The 16132-nt window shown below is 30.6% G+C and overlaps 1 protein-coding gene across 1 annotated transcript; it reads left to right on the plus strand.

Moving 5' to 3' along the window:
- The first annotated feature begins 7695 nt into the window (after window positions 1-7695).
- Window positions 7696-14980, plus strand: LOC133185918 (serine protease inhibitor dipetalogastin-like). The gene is made up of 9 exons (XM_061321208.1): window positions 7696-7781; window positions 7946-8010; window positions 9573-9682; window positions 10207-10312; window positions 11715-11802; window positions 11931-12044; window positions 12341-12454; window positions 13713-13832; window positions 14723-14980. Exons 1-9 carry the CDS (start codon window positions 7777-7779, stop codon window positions 14811-14813), a joined length of 813 nt encoding a protein of 270 aa, XP_061177192.1. The 5' UTR covers window positions 7696-7776; the 3' UTR covers window positions 14814-14980.
- Window positions 14981-16132: the final 1152 nt, after the last annotated feature.

Raw genomic sequence — 16132 nt, forward strand, 5'->3', positions numbered from 1 at the left:
ATGTAGCAGCGCAACATGTATGCACCTTCGCTTACTTACTTAATCTAATCCTCTGTGTGCTGGTTTGCACTTCAAGCCATTACCAGAACTGTATGTTGCCTGTAAAGGGACCAATTTTGAATTTTCCCACATGTCCATCCTCAATCTTTCATTTTTTTTAATGGATTGTCTCTATGTTTCTCTGTGTCTCCTGGTCTTCCTCTCTTCGGCTTTCCGGATGGTGACTACCTCATCACAACCCTAGAGATAAAATCCGGATGAATTCTGAAAACATTGCCAATCCACCTCCATCCCCTTATTTCTTGATTACATTATGTAAAGAATACCTTAATATTAAGCAGATTGAAAAAAATTAAAACTGGCTTATGACACTCATTTCTTGGCTGTCTTCTACAGTGTGAATTACAGTACTGTGATAAACACTGATATGTAAGCTTTAAATGTAAAAAAGATGGCTTTTTTAACATCCCCGCCTTTCACTTTCCCAACATGAGTATTGAAGTATACAAATAATACAATCAATAAATATACCTGAAGATCAAAGCATCCATAAAGGACCAACAAGTAATCTATTTAAGCAAAATTAAAAAAAAAAATCCACAATTTTATCAAAGTACTTCAGCACAATTAGAAATAGAGTTTAAATATGTTGATTGAAAAGGTATGAAAAAAGAAAAAGCAATAAGATTAGATACCTCATATGTGAATGTGAACCTATCACAGGAATAATAATATAGGTTTTAAGGCGATATGACCTGAGAATGTACAAAATTCAGATTTTATGATAAAGGTTTAAGAATGGATTGATGTATCTTAAAACATAAGAATCAACTTATTTAAGTATATTCATATGTTTATCGGGATTTATCGTATTATGTAAATATAATGCTGAATACTGTCACTACTACTCATTTTTGTGTAACATTAGATCTTCTACGATAATGGCAGTAAGACATATTCAACGACCAATCAAGCATGGTTTGAATACTTTGATCTGTATTTGTTTCCCATGTCAATAGTAACGGAGTAAACCATCACATCTCGTAAATAATAATCCAAACACACGCAGAACTGTGGGCTGATTGGATTAAATTCATAATCCACGGTAATTGTTCAAAATAAGCCTAATTTTTAGGAAACAAATTGACTGACTCTACCCATTCCCATTGGTTTACAAGCAGACATTATGTCACATTACAACACTTCCTGAGGGAATGATATTTAGAAGCAATCATTATGCGGACAGTTCCAGATTCAATTGTACTATATATCACATTGAGTGTCGCGTTGTACCACGCTGGATTGAGTTTTTTACTCTAGCGAGACAATTTATACCAGAGTAACACATACGCCCTTATTTGTATTCATTGTAATAAAACTCGAATGCAATTTATATTCCTACTATTAATTAAATCAATGGAGAATAAAACATGCACTCTATCTTTTGCAATCAAGAAATGTTGGTGAATGAAATTTTATTTCATCGAAATCATGGAAGCCGTATAAATTATCACGAGAATTAAGTCAAGTGAAACATTGAGAGAAAAAAGGTGGAAAGAAAATGTCACTGGAATACCCCTCAGGAAAGAACCGTTTTTGTATTATATTTAACAAAAAAGGTTTCAAATCCGATGTCAATTTGATAATATTTTGAAAATTGCAAACCTAAAAAAAATAGTTATTGATTTCGAATATACCAATATATATATATTTTCAAATTCACCTTATATGTTACTTTCTAAAAACCTTTAACGTGAGATAAGAAACATTAATTACACTAAGTGCTGATAACAATCATCATGCAGTCTTTACTAAATTCAGTACTATTAATCTTTTAGTTTGCTAAACTGTTTCGATTACCTATTAACTGCAAATCGTGAATTGTCATGGATTACATTATTATGGATATTGCTTGGTTTTAAATTTGGTTACTAGTAACTTCTGATTTACAAATTAAAGAATCAAAATATTTCTTTTTGAACCTTCAGTTTCCAAAAAGTATTAGACATCTACGAGGGCTGTCCAAAAACTTTGTAGACAATGCTGTTTTTATTATTTTGAATAGTTTTAGATAAACGAGGGTTGTTCGAAAAGTTCGTGGACTATGCCAATCTTCGTTATACTATCTTCAAGAAATTTAAAATGAGCACATTATCATATGTAAAAATATTTATTTTGTTTAAGTGTGAAGTTTCATTCCATGTGATATAATAGAATTCATGTTATTTAATTTTAAAATCAACACGTTTTGTAACCACGGAGCAAACTCAACAACACTGTAACGTCAAAAACATACCGACATTAGGTTCTCAAAAATACTATCCTTATACATTTCACACAGTATTGCCCAATACCAGTGCACTCATTAAAAACGTTTCTCTATCACTTGAAATCTATTTTGCTAACAATTGTCCTAGTAGCATTATTTTGTTTGTCAATAGTATATTTTTTCACTGCATAAGTGTGCTTTCACAAGATCAGCATCTGTGAAGCGTCAAACTCTTAGCATGACGTCAAAAACTTTTCAATGTTTTTAGAAGATTTTTACAGATAATCTGTTTTCTCAAAGTTCACCATCGTCTAAGCAGAGTAGTCTATCATTTAAATACCGCTTGTACCATGTATACACACATGCATGGCTCGCTTTTGACATATTTCCTTCTTCATGCGGCATTATCAGAGTTTTTTTTATGGGGTTTTCAAGAGTACAACACAAAATTGTATGATTAACTGCTGCTCCGTGATGTTCTACGACGTCATCTTTTTTGGCTTTTTCAGTGAAGACTACCTATCTTCTGAAACTGATTTCTTTTCAACGAAGTAAAATATTAAGTCATAGTTTGTAATTAGTAGAGGTGATACAATTCCTAATTTGAACGTGTAGAATTTTTCCGATTTTGTTTCATTTTACAGAAGATATGACCTCAGATATTATTTAGTGTCTTGATTGTAAATTACGAAATTTTGACCTGCTCCGTGATCCGATTTTCGCATTTTTTAAGTCTAAATAAGTTTGAAATAAACCATGATATTTTAAATTTTTTTAATACAAATCATTTACATTTACTGTTGAAATATTTCTTCCAAATTTAGATATAATATGACTTTAATAAAAAAGTTATGACTGTCCACAAACTTTTTGAACAACCCTCGTAAAAGTATATTGTATACAAAAATAATTATAATGAAATCTAAGTCAGAATACTGTAGTTTGATTTTGATTTTTTAAATTTAGATTTATGGAAAAATCGCTGTCTTACATGGATGCGGATAAAGCGCACGGCCAGGTCAAAGTGTTATGAACTTTGTAATACATGTCTTGGTTTCTAATGGTTATAATTTTCATGAAAAAAGTCATTAATATGTTTTACTGTGTGACTGTTTGGGAGTGCGCAGTTGTATAGCGTCGAAAACCTTTGAACTGCATACACTTTTAACTTTGGTCCGCCTCTTCAAACGTCAATTCGCACGAGAAAGTCTTGCCTGTGACGCCACATGACGTATGTTAGTTGCGCTTCCATAAGTTTAATTAACATTTCTTCTAACGAAAGGCATTGTAGAGTATATAAGTATATGGCATTATTTTGTTGTGTCTTTTACGCACTCTGCTAGAACTGAGTCCTCACGATAAATGCGGGCATGTTATATTTGCCATTATCGCATGGAATTGTGGCATCGAGGAGAATTCCTTAAAGGTTTCAAGCAAAAATTTTCTTGATAAATGTACAGATTTCAGTTCAAATTTCCTCTGTTCTTACGCGTTAGTCTATAGATCTTGAAGAAAAAAATGTCGTCCATCCGAATGGAACAGAGTGCATCATAAAATTATTTGTTGTTTGGTGGGAACGTTGTTAGAACCGACGAAAAATAAAATTGAACCAACCAGAATAATTGGAATATTTCCAGTTCATTGACTTGGTGGCATAAACGATTTTCAGACGGTGTGTACCATCTCGGAGACAGTGCAAAAAGAGAGTGACCACTGAAATATGAGGAAAATTCAAAACCTTGTATTCATGACGTTATTATGCATCTGCTTTAGCGTAAAACTGGTCCATGTCTAGAATATTCGAAGAATTTATGCTGATAACTTTAAAATATTGTGCATTTCTCTAGTTCTTTTTTTTCTTATTTTTTCTTATTATGGTCTATAAAATAATATTGCACTCGCTTGGCAGTGTTATTTTTTAGAAAAAAAAATATAGTGTGTCATCGACATTTTTGAACAACCCTCGTATAAATAGTGTGATGTGTGCGTTTGTAAATTATAAAACAAACAAGCAAATGAAATAATTAAACAAACAAATGAAAAACATCAAGCAAACGAAGATAACGCAATCAATTAATGCGTTAATACTAGTAAATAACAATAATGCAGGTGCATAATCTTTGTTAGGTATAAAATGGGAGCTAAAATGAGTTTAAAAGCTAGTTTATGTGGTAAGTCAATTATATATTGTTGCTTTTATGAAACCGATTTACAAAAGTGCTCACAAAAGTGCTCACATATTTTTTTTCTCAACTAAGGAAGAAAATGAGACATACCACACCAGAATGACTGGTGATTGAATATCACACGAAAGTTGACATTATCATTCATCCTTTTTCTTTACAAGGATAGTGATCAGAATATAATTTTTTTTTTGCTCTTTGGAGTTTTAACAGTTACAATTTTACCGTGTGCCAGTTGTGGGTTTACCAACATTTTATTCCTATTTAAGATGTTGATTCACTATAGTTCATGCTTTACATAAATGTATAATCAGTAGTTGTATGTTCTCAGTACGATCGATTTCAAACCCTAGGCAGGCTATTGACAAATAAGTAGATAATGGGGTTTTAAAAAATCTCGTTTTTAGTCAATTTCTAAAATTCTTTTGTCGTTATAATGGTCTTGCTTGCAAATAAAACTGATTGTTAGACCATTGTTGTTAACTAAGTTTGACTACGGATAACTACCTTTACCTGATCATTACATTAGGTTTCGAAGCGGGGATCTCTGGTTAACTGATCCCAACTCTGATGTTTCCAGGGTCCGTTGTTTATTCACTGTTTAATTCGTATGGTTTATAGGATTCATGAGTGAGATTTGAAGATAACGAACAGTAATAATTCTCAAAAAATTAATTAAATTACATAAATTGTGAAGGGTAAAACATAGACCTCTAAAAACAGAGGTGAGATCACCTTCCATGGAGGTGTGGGCATTTCTGTCGACCGGTTACACCCGCTGTGTGCCCCTTGTCATGATCTGGTACACGGAAAAATCAGGAGACAGTTCAGTGTGAAAATAATGACCAAACAATTTGATTGAATGACGTAACGACTTAACGATAGTTTTTATTTGAAAACAAAGTCATTGTATCGTCTATATAATTGACGAAGTGTTGACTTTAAACTAGATTGTTGATATAGTTGTATTATCAACTTATTTGTCAGTAGCCTGCTTCGTTTTAGAAATGTTCGTACGTAGAGATATAAACTCCATATGCAGTTGATAATGAGAAGGGGAAGGTGACGATAGAAAAAAAATTAAATTCATCACAATTATCAGTAAGTATAGTATTATTTTCCCATCAAAGTCTTGTAAAACATCTAAATAAGAAACAGATGTCAGACTCTGTGATGTCTTATATCGAGTATAATGGGATATATCGAATCAATGTAGGAATAATAATGAATATTGTTTATGAAACGTCGTCGATATATCTAAATGTCGAATAGATGGCCACGACCAGAGATTTATTCTTTTCATGTAAAAGTTTTTTGGATAAATTCTGCCTCATATGATTACAAAAAGAGGTTTTCTAATAACTCAGCCACAATTTGTACCAATTGGAATTCCAAACAAACAAAGATTACATGTAGGTTTTACCGCTTTGTCAACTAGGCCCAGTACATATATTATGATATTGATTGCTTCTCGTAATTTTCACCTTAATTCAACAATTATTACGCCAGCTTTTGTATTGCTCAAGTTTTGAAAGTTTTTTTTTCTTGAACTAGTCTTAATTCTACATGGAACGAAAATTTATTGAGAAGAATATTATAATGGTTTAACAGTTTCCTCACAATGTTTAAGTTAACGCATACGGTAGATTTTTTTTTCGAATTTCTTTAAGCAATTTTTTGCATGTCTTAAGAAAAAAAATAAAGTTTATATTTAAAATATCTTTTATTAATTCATCTTCAAATATGCGTGTTCCTAATTTGTACTTAAATTACAGAAATCTTCCAAAATAGAGGCTACAAAATGTCGATATATTTGAATCATAAACTACCTCCTTATGTTTTTACCACGTTGCAGATGATGAATTCCATTGAACTCTCACCTTTGTATAATGCATGCATTTGTCTTTATGCCTTGCAGAGAATTTGATGAGGCATAATAATAATAATTATTCATTCTTTTCTCTGTGGTAGATCTAATTTTGTTTAAAATTCATTTCTCACTTATCCGTCTTCGCATCTAACCATCTGAGAAAACAAATAATAACAGAAGTTGAAAAAACATGTATTTTTTAACGAAACAATCTCAAACAACATCTGCAATTCTCCTTGAGAACCAACATTGTTCTCGATTAAAGAATGTTAAACATGAATTAGATATGTAATCTCGATGCATACATAATGGTGTTTATGTCTGCCCTTCGGTGGAAAGAGTTGTAAAATATGAGTTTTCCCTAAATAACGCCTTGCTCTTCTTGATCTCTTTCTCCCTCTTTTACTACGTGTTCTTCTCAGCTGTTACATTTTTCGGGTTTCAATTTAGGCCGATTGTGCCCTGTGGATTTTACTTCAAATAAGTTATGTTATATTCCACTTTTACCAAAAGTAAGACCTTGGTTCTAGATTTTATCTTTTTGCTACATGTACTTTAAATTTCAATGAGCTACCTTTGTATGTATTTGATAGAAAAAGTATGCAGACAAATACATTTTTTCTAAGCAAAACTTACAAGATTCTGATAATTAAAATTTAAAATCTCAGATCTCATGGAATGAATAGTATAAAACTGAATCAAAAGGCATTCTATTGAAATATATATGACATCAAACAAGCACATAGCGTCTCTTTTCCTTGAAAATGTTTCCACTTTAAAAACTCACCAGTGAAATAAATTAAATAAGACAATAATTGCTATACAGAAAAATGCTCACAAACAAAGATGATTTTCATATCATTTAAAAAAGTCTAAAATTAGAATGCATGACTTAAGAAATACTTTCCACATGCTTATATATTTCATTGACTTCTTTTATTCCAACTGACGTAGATTTCAAATTTCCTCTACTCCATGTACTGTTTAGATAAATTAAGTCGTTCACTGTTTGGGTAAATTAAGTCGTTCACTATCTGTAGTATCGATCCCTATTCTCTTGGGAGAATATGACTGAGGTTGTCACATTATGCCGTAAAAGATGCACTTCTTAGTAATTAAACGATTATTACGACAAGTCCCATTGCAATTTCTCCCGAGAGTACAATATTATAAAAAAGGCAGGGCAATATTACCATCCCAAATTTATTCTATTAAACAAATTTCGTTAAAATTACATAATTATGCAAAATTTTAAATCTGCTCTCAGTTTTCCCGCTAACATTGAAGCAAAATTATTTAAATGAGAGAAATGCTGGAGGGCTGATGATCGTCAAAACAACTGGCCGTTAGATTTATCTTAGATTAACAGAAGACGCCACTTGTCTTGATATTTATTGCGCATTGAAAAAGATCATGTCATAACACGATGTAATTGAGTTACATGCACTTTAAAAATGCTGTAAGTATAGACGTATTATCCCTAAAATGTGTATTTTGACAATTTAATTGATTTTTTTTTTTTTTTTAAAAAATAATAAATCGTATCTTTTCTCAATGTTTGATTCTGAGCCTATGTAAAGATTCACTATTTTATTTGGGAATTTATTCAACACTTCTTTCTAGATCTTTAAAAGTACCAGAGTTATTCATTGCATTCGTTTTATTCTCAAGGCTTTTACTATCACAAGGTAAGAAATTTGATACAAAGAATAAAATTAATCCTTATGTCGAAATCTCAAGAACTTTAAAATTCATTTTCAATTGGTTTACTTGTATATCATTTTCCTAAGGTATAATAATATTTTATATTGTTGATTTTTGTGGATGACATATATATTTTTAAAACTTATTTTCTGTCTTCTGTCATTTGTCTTTGAGCGTAGATGTTTATCTTCGACACTTATTTTGAGAAATGATTTTTATAGGAACAATTCTTTTTTCACCATTTTGCAAATATCAAAAATTAAAACATGAAAGAAACGTCCATTCTGAGTTAAATTTGATGAATGGATAATTTTTTTCCTTTGCTTATTTAAAGATTTCGTCATTATTTTCTTTTAATGAAATTCAAACCTACATTCAATCTCTTGAAAATAAGCAAGATGGCTCTTCGCCAACAGGTGAAATATAAGTTAAGAATTCAAGAACCCGATAAATTTGAAAGACTTCCAAATTAAGTCATCCCAAATTAATATTCCTAAATTTACTAATAAAATGAAATATGATTGATACAACTTTTTAATTTAAAATATTCAGTAAAAACCTTTGTAAAACATAGCTGGCAATAGCACCTATCTGCTTCTAATCAAACACTCCTACTCCCAGACGTTGGTCTGAATATTGAAGGAAGTCTCCGATCGGCAGTCAGGTCGTGTATCAGCGATTTCCTTTAGGATTTACGCATAATCCTTATTACAAAAAAATCAAAGCTTTTAAAAGATAAAGATTATGTCAGCAATTGATTACCATGAAATAAACACAGCGGATGTCCTGCACGCAATTGGAGGTCATTGATATCAAAGGTGTTTTATTTCTATATAAGACTGCTAACAGAGAAAGGTATTGGTATAGTGTCTATAGATGGATATATAATGTCCACTGAAGAGAAAGTTCTCACGTTATAAATGAATATAGTTATTCCAAAATTAGATTGATTTGAATTGGTTCAAGGCTTCATTTACAAATTTAGCCCTTTCCAAGCCAGTCTATCTGTTTAAAAATAATTCAAATCGGACGCAGCAATTAAACACAATTTAAATCAGAGAATTTTTGCTTTGAAAATTATGACACGAATCACTTGCAATGAAAAAAAAATGAAGCTGTTACTTGGTTTCTTTAAATATCTTTCTTCGCATTTTATTGAACTTTAAAAATATGTTCAATTAAGAAACTTTAAGAAATACGAAGCTGAGAATACTCAGCTCGTGAGCTAAAATGCAACATCAGATGTTTGACAATGGAGCAAGCTCTCGGTATACATGTGTACGATATATTATCTATTGAAACCCCTGATAGCTGCCCATTTAAAACAAAGTCTTTGCTTTAGCTCAAAGGAATAAAAGCAATTGACTGAATTAGGTGAAAATAAAGATTTTTGATAACCTAAAATGTTCAGTAATTAATAAAAAATAATACAATTTTTTTTTTAATTTAAGTGTCTACCTAAAGACTTTTGGAATTTGTCAGGTATAGTGAGTGTTAAAAGATAAAATATGAATATTACATTAAGCACTTTCTACTGTCATTCAAGATGCACCTGTAAGTATCCCTTGCCTGTATACCTGTTCCGCCAAGGTGTGTCCTTTCGGCTACTTACCAGTTGGTTGTCCCAGGTGTCAATGTGCTCCTGATCCTTGTCTGGTAATTTACAGACGATCTTTCTTTAGATCAGTCGATGTCCCTCCTTTTTCATTCTTTACCTGATAAAAACATTCTGTTGATTAATAGTTTTATGACATTGAAGAGTAGGAATGAATTGGGATAAGCTATATCTTAATAATGATAATTTTTTGAAATATATTTTGTTATTTTTTATGTTAATGTTTACAACAATCATAGTTCACAGATTTTGCAAATTGTAACCACAATTTTATATCTTGAATAGTGGATTAAAATCATTTTCATATTTACTAAAATAAAAATACATGTACATAATTTTAAGCAAATATCAAATGTAGAAAACTATTCTTTAAAAAAGCAAATAAAGTATGTAATACAACTAAGATATTAATCAAAATGGAACAGTAACATTTGTTGAATATACACATAAAATATTCTGTTTGAATATGAATGTTTTCTTTTTTCAGTTAAAATAGGGTAAAAACTGAAATGAAAATTGAAATCTATTCACACAGAGATAACTTGAATGATTTTTTTTTTTACAGTTTACAAACTGTCCTGGGGGATTTACGTGCTCATCAATTCCTTCAGATTGTGGATATTCACAATGTCCTCACAAAGCTGAGTGTTTTCTGAACACGACAGCTGGAGGTAAATATAGTGACTAATTTGCATATGATCTTTTTTTTTTTTTTACAACTATACCTTCGGGACTGATTACGGACTGACTGCATTTACATACACATTTTATTGTATTTGTTCTGTTTGATGTGTTTTTTTTTAATTTAATGCTTCATCATTGTGTTGTAATTAAAGTTTCATAATATATACCTTTTTTTTTTAGAAAGATGATCTAAACTTAAAACAAAACATTGTAAACATTTTGCAGTGCGAATTTTGGTAAATATGATTTACGAATTCAGTAAGTTAAAAAAAAATTACAAATTATACAAAAACAGATTTCAATGAGATTGATTCTTTAAAGTCAAATTTCCCTCTCTCTCTTTCCCTCTATTTCTCAATATTGATCTTGATATATTGGATATTGTTATGACCATAGCTAATTCTCGCTGGTAACTTTTGAAATTATTTACTTTATTCCCATAAGGGTGACATTTGTAATATCATATAGGTAATATAATGTACGGACAATCAAGTAAACATGTCAAACCATCTACGTTTTCTCTACATATAAATAATAAATACATAAATATAAATACACAGAAATAATTGAAATTTTTTTTGTGGAATGTTTTTTTTTTCAAAATATTTTAAAAATAAAATATTCATACTTTGAAATCAGACAATACTTGCTTTCTTTTTTTATGCAGTTTTTATGAATAACTTAATGTTTTCTTTGTACACTTCCGGTCGATAGCTAATGTTCAAAATGAGTGCTTTTGAAAAAGGAACGCCTATTGTAGATATTAATTATCAAAGAATGGCAAAACTAGCGATACTTCTGAAATACATGTACTGAGTATTCCACTGTCTACAACTGATTCACGTGGGACAAAATATTGAAAAATGGAAAGGAATTTGACAGAGCGAAAGAGCTGGTAGGGCTAGAAATGAAACCCTATTTTCTACACTTAGTGTTGGTCTTACTGAGCAAACATCCAAGCCTTTTTTGATGTGTGAATGTTAGTTTACTAAGCCTATAAATTCTTACCCTTAACTAAATTCCTCTTCTTTTTTAATATTTTATATCACACAGTACAAAGTAGACGGTGAAATCATCGGAGTTTCAGAAATACCACCAGATTTAACAATCCCTTGCTAATACATATCTTAAATAGGCTTTCTATTTACGATAGCAGTAATTTTGAACAACAGCAGACAACAGGAAATGTATAAAATAAATTGGATGCTATCCATGAAATCTGCATGTATCATTAGAAAATGGGGGTATTGTCATTAAATAAAATAGTCATGTTGAACCATAATGTATGTTAATACTCTAACATTTTGGATAAATGTATCATTAAAAGTTCTTAATAATTTCTGCGAACACTCATCCATCTAGTGGCAACACGTTACTTTTTCATTTCAGAGCAACCTTGTGGATGTAGATCTGAATTTTCTCCCGTTTGTGGTGCGGATGGAAAAACCTATTCCAATGACTGCATACGATATTGCGTGTAAGAGTTTGTTTCACTCAAGGAACTTCTTATCCTTGGCAGTTTCTTTCATTAGATATTTTATCTTCATTCCTCGAACTGGTGAATAGTGAGATGTACGATAGTATGACTACTATCTTATTTTTCAGTGGGGTATTAAAGAAGCATGATGGATTTTGTCATTGTAAATGTACCCGTTTTTATGACCCTGTTTGTGGAGCAGACGGAAAAACCTATACAAACAAGTGTTTTCTACAGTGTAGGTATGGAATAGGAACCCAATAATAAAGTATGTGGATATTCTAAAAGGAAGGGGAGAAAGATGCAATCTTTCATGTTTAACAGGGATTAAAATAAGATTAACATATTACAAGGTCCTATATTATATTACAAAAAGATCTTGTAATGGCACTCAACTAAATATTATACATTTTACAGCTTATCATATGCTTTTACCTGCGTAAATAGAAATGGTATTCTTGACTCAAGTAAATTGAAAGTTGAACTTAATGTCGCTTGGTCTGATTATTATGTAAAATAAGATAAATTTTTATTCCAGGGATAAAGATATGAAGATGAATTATCTTTGTCCATGTCAATGTCCACTGACAAAGAAAAGTGTGTGTGGTGTAGACGGACAAACGTACATCAATGAATGTGTTATGAACTGTGCGTAAGTATCATACCACAAAGCGGGTTTCTTTAGAGGGTGTAAAATTTGGCCTTTTGCTTGTCCAAAGGTATGCCAAGAGAATTTTTTTGGCGGAGACAGAGTTCCACGACGTTGCAGGAAATTTTTGAATACGATTTAGGCAAGGGATTATGTAAAAATCAATACCATTTGAAAGTTAAGATGTTTAACAAGAAGCTGATCAAAGTAAATTTTCTTTTATTCAGTACATGTACACAAGAGTGCAAATTTAGCGATTAAAATTCGAGCGGGTTGTTCAAAACCGCTAAAATAAACCAAAGTTACATGTCGTACCCTGCTAAAATTCCCGCTATGCGGTATACTCCAAAAATTAGAATCAACAGATAAAAAAAACACCTGATATTCATTCCTTAGTTGCTTTTTATGTTTTTAATAATAAGATGGATTTGAAACTATGGTTAAATAGTAATAAATAAATAAAAAAAATAAGCATGAAGCGCATAAATTATCTAAAGATTGATTGTTCTCAGATTTTGAAAAGAGGGTCTTTTATCAAGTTGGTAAGTGATAATAAACTTTTAATGCCTATCAGCAATTATATTGCACTCTCTAAGTCCCCAGCTTAATTTTTTTATCAATATAATTTCAAAGGTCTGATTTCAATGAAACATATTTTAAAAATGTAAAACAATGAAAAAGTGATTTTCTTGAAAGATCAATTTTTAATTATAGATTACTACGTAATTATGTCCAATAGTTAAGGAAAAGTTTAATTATTATGCTTAATATAAATTTTTCAAAGACAACCATCTTCATTGCTCTCTCTCTGAGGAAGGCAGTTGATAGCATGACGTTATATACGACCCTCCTTTAATTGTTCAAAAAGATTGAACCTGATTTTTTGACAGTACGACAAAGATTGAATTTAAAGTAAAAAGACCTGAAAGCCCAATAATTTACAAAATTGCTACTCTATCAATACAAAGCATCTTACGGTTTACAAAATATAATAAATACCATAAACATCATATTTAAGGACTTCGAGCTTCTTAGAGAGTTTTGGGAAAATAGTTTAAAGTAGTCTGAATAGATGTTGTGCATATCGATAATTATGTGAAGTCGAAGAACGTCATCATAAACCGTGGTATTTCACAAAGCGTTGCAACACGCACACACACACACACACACACACACACACACAGAGAGAGAGAGAGAAATTATGTATAAACTTTTTGATTTTCATTTTGCAATTTTTTCTTTCGAACTTAAAATGTTTCAGAGGCGTTCCCAAGAGACAAGATGGAACCTGTGAATGTTTGATGATGTGTAATGCTATTCCCAGACCAGTTTGTGGAAGCGATTTTATTACATACAGAAACGACTGCTTTAGGAATTGCGCGTACGTATTCTCTCTTTTTGAACAGGGTGTCAATATGAATTATAAATGGATAACTGCTACTGTAAAACAATATTACAAGATCAGTTTATTCAAAAGTGGTCTAGTGGCGTAAATAATTCTTCAAAAGGACAGATTTACAGAATCTTAAAACAAAACTTTGGATCTGAATATTATATTGATATGTTATCTCCTAAATTTAGAAAAAAATATTCATAAAATTTAGAACTGCAAATCATCATCCAGTAGAGACTGAAAGATGGTATGGTATACCACTGTGTGATAGAATCTGTACACATTGTAATAATACTCAAACTGCTGAAGAGTTTCATTATATCTTAGAATGTAAAACTTTAGCTAATGTAAGAAAAAATTACCTAGACAATTATTATTCCCACAGACCGATTGTTATTAAATTCATGGAACTAATGTCAACTTAAAACGAAAAAATTCTGTAAAAACTATGTATGTTTATCCTAAAAAAAATATGATGCTGCCTGTCCTCCTTGATATATTTTCCACTCTCTTATTTATTTATTTTCTTTTTCAATCATCTGACATTTTTTTTGTTTTGTATATGTACTCTGTCCAGATTGTATATAATGTATATATGTTATTAATGAAGCCCATGTGCCGATATTTCGGTTTGGGTGGATAAATTGAACTTGAACTTGAAGAACAAATGTGTCAGAATTCAATTGAGAGACGTGTCTGCTTTCATAGATATAATTTGATTTACTTATTCTTTGCATAATTATTAATCGATTTATAATTTTAAAAAAAGTGAATATATTAAAGAGAAAATTTTACTTGTAAATCACTTTAAGCAATATTCATTTTATGCAAATGAACAAAAGATTAAATTTTATTACAAGTTATAAATATTCTTTTAGGGGTGTAGGCCTTTCCTTGAGTGGTTCTTGCAGAATGCTACAAAGAGAACGCAAAACTGGAACACAATCACAAATTAATCGTCAGCTTTAAACTTTAGTATTACTGTTGTAAGAAAAGAAAGACAACTCTTGTTTCATTACTTCATATGATATCTTACTGGTTGTTTGAATATATAATGATATAAACAAGTGAATGCATGCCTTTTTTCCAAACGTAAATTCTTACCTGTATATCTTATATAAAATCTTACAAATGTACGTAAGCATCCGAAATAAATGAAAGAAAATTCAGACTATATTTTTTCGTATTAGGACGTACAGACACATACATTTTCAAGTGATTGCAAAATGTTTATTTTAAGAATGAGATATATACATCAAAAACAGAAAATACTAATATACATGTGCGTAGAAAACATTCATAATATACAAGACAGGGAATATATATATATATATATATATATATATATATATATATATATATATATATATATATATATATATATATATATATATATATATATATATATATATATATATAACAATGATAACATGCATGGTATTGAATAAGAATTAAATAATAATAATGAACAAGAAGGAAAAAAAAATTGACATGGAGTGACATTCTAACAAATTCAGAGATCTTTGTACATACAAAGAGTATTCAGTATCTTTTGTTCTTTATTTTTTCCAATATCAATTAGTTCAGCCGATTGTAATTTTAATCCTTCAGAAATAAATATACCTTTTATTTACACTGTGACGAGATTTTGAACAAAACACGTAGTAAACTAACGATTGCAATTGACTTATTTGAATACACTGGACATCAATTATGAGTATACCTAAAGTCTTGGGTTACTTGAAATTAGAAGATATACCATGAAATCACTAATGTTCGTGAGGGGTTTAATTTTCATTTTTTTTCAAGGTATAAAGAGACCCACAAATTCATGTCCACCACGAAATGTAAAATGTCATATTCATGAATACTCGACAATATTTCATCCACGAAATCAAATCCCCACGAACCCGTAGTGATTCCTCAAACCATGCAAAATTTAGTCTTTTTCGTTGTATCCTTAGTCTAAAGCGAAATGAAATTGTTACATGGTGTGTTGGTCATTTCAAAAAGAGAGCTTACTGATAGGTGAGCAAATCAAAGCGTGATAGAACAAGTGTTTCGGACAACAAACATAGTGGAAAACCACAAGGCAAAGTGTTCTCACCAGAAAGAAACGTTCTTAAAATTCATGATCTTCTCAAAATCGATACATGTCTCATGGCCTAAGAAAAACCCCATTAATATCAATAAATAGTATTATACCATTTTAGAATTTAAATCAAGGTACCAGAAATTTGTGCAAGCTAAGTGGATTCCACATGTTCTTACCAAAGAGCAAAACAGAG

Source organism: Saccostrea echinata, unplaced genomic scaffold, assembly GCF_033153115.1.
Source record: "Saccostrea echinata isolate AGI-Se365-2 ecotype Australia unplaced genomic scaffold, CSIRO_AGI_Sech_v1 ptg000012l, whole genome shotgun sequence".
NCBI lineage: Eukaryota > Metazoa > Mollusca > Bivalvia > Ostreida > Ostreidae > Saccostrea > Saccostrea echinata.

What these genes read in the sequence shown, in the direction of transcription:
- LOC133185918 (XM_061321208.1), top strand. An exon ending in AAGGCTTTTACTATCACAAG is followed by an intron (nt 8,011 to 9,572) that starts GTAAGAAATTTG and finishes CTGTCATTCAAG; the next exon opens with ATGCACCTGTAAGTATCCCT. An exon ending in GACTGCATACGATATTGCGT is followed by an intron (nt 11,803 to 11,930) that starts GTAAGAGTTTGT and finishes CTTATTTTTCAG; the next exon opens with TGGGGTATTAAAGAAGCATG.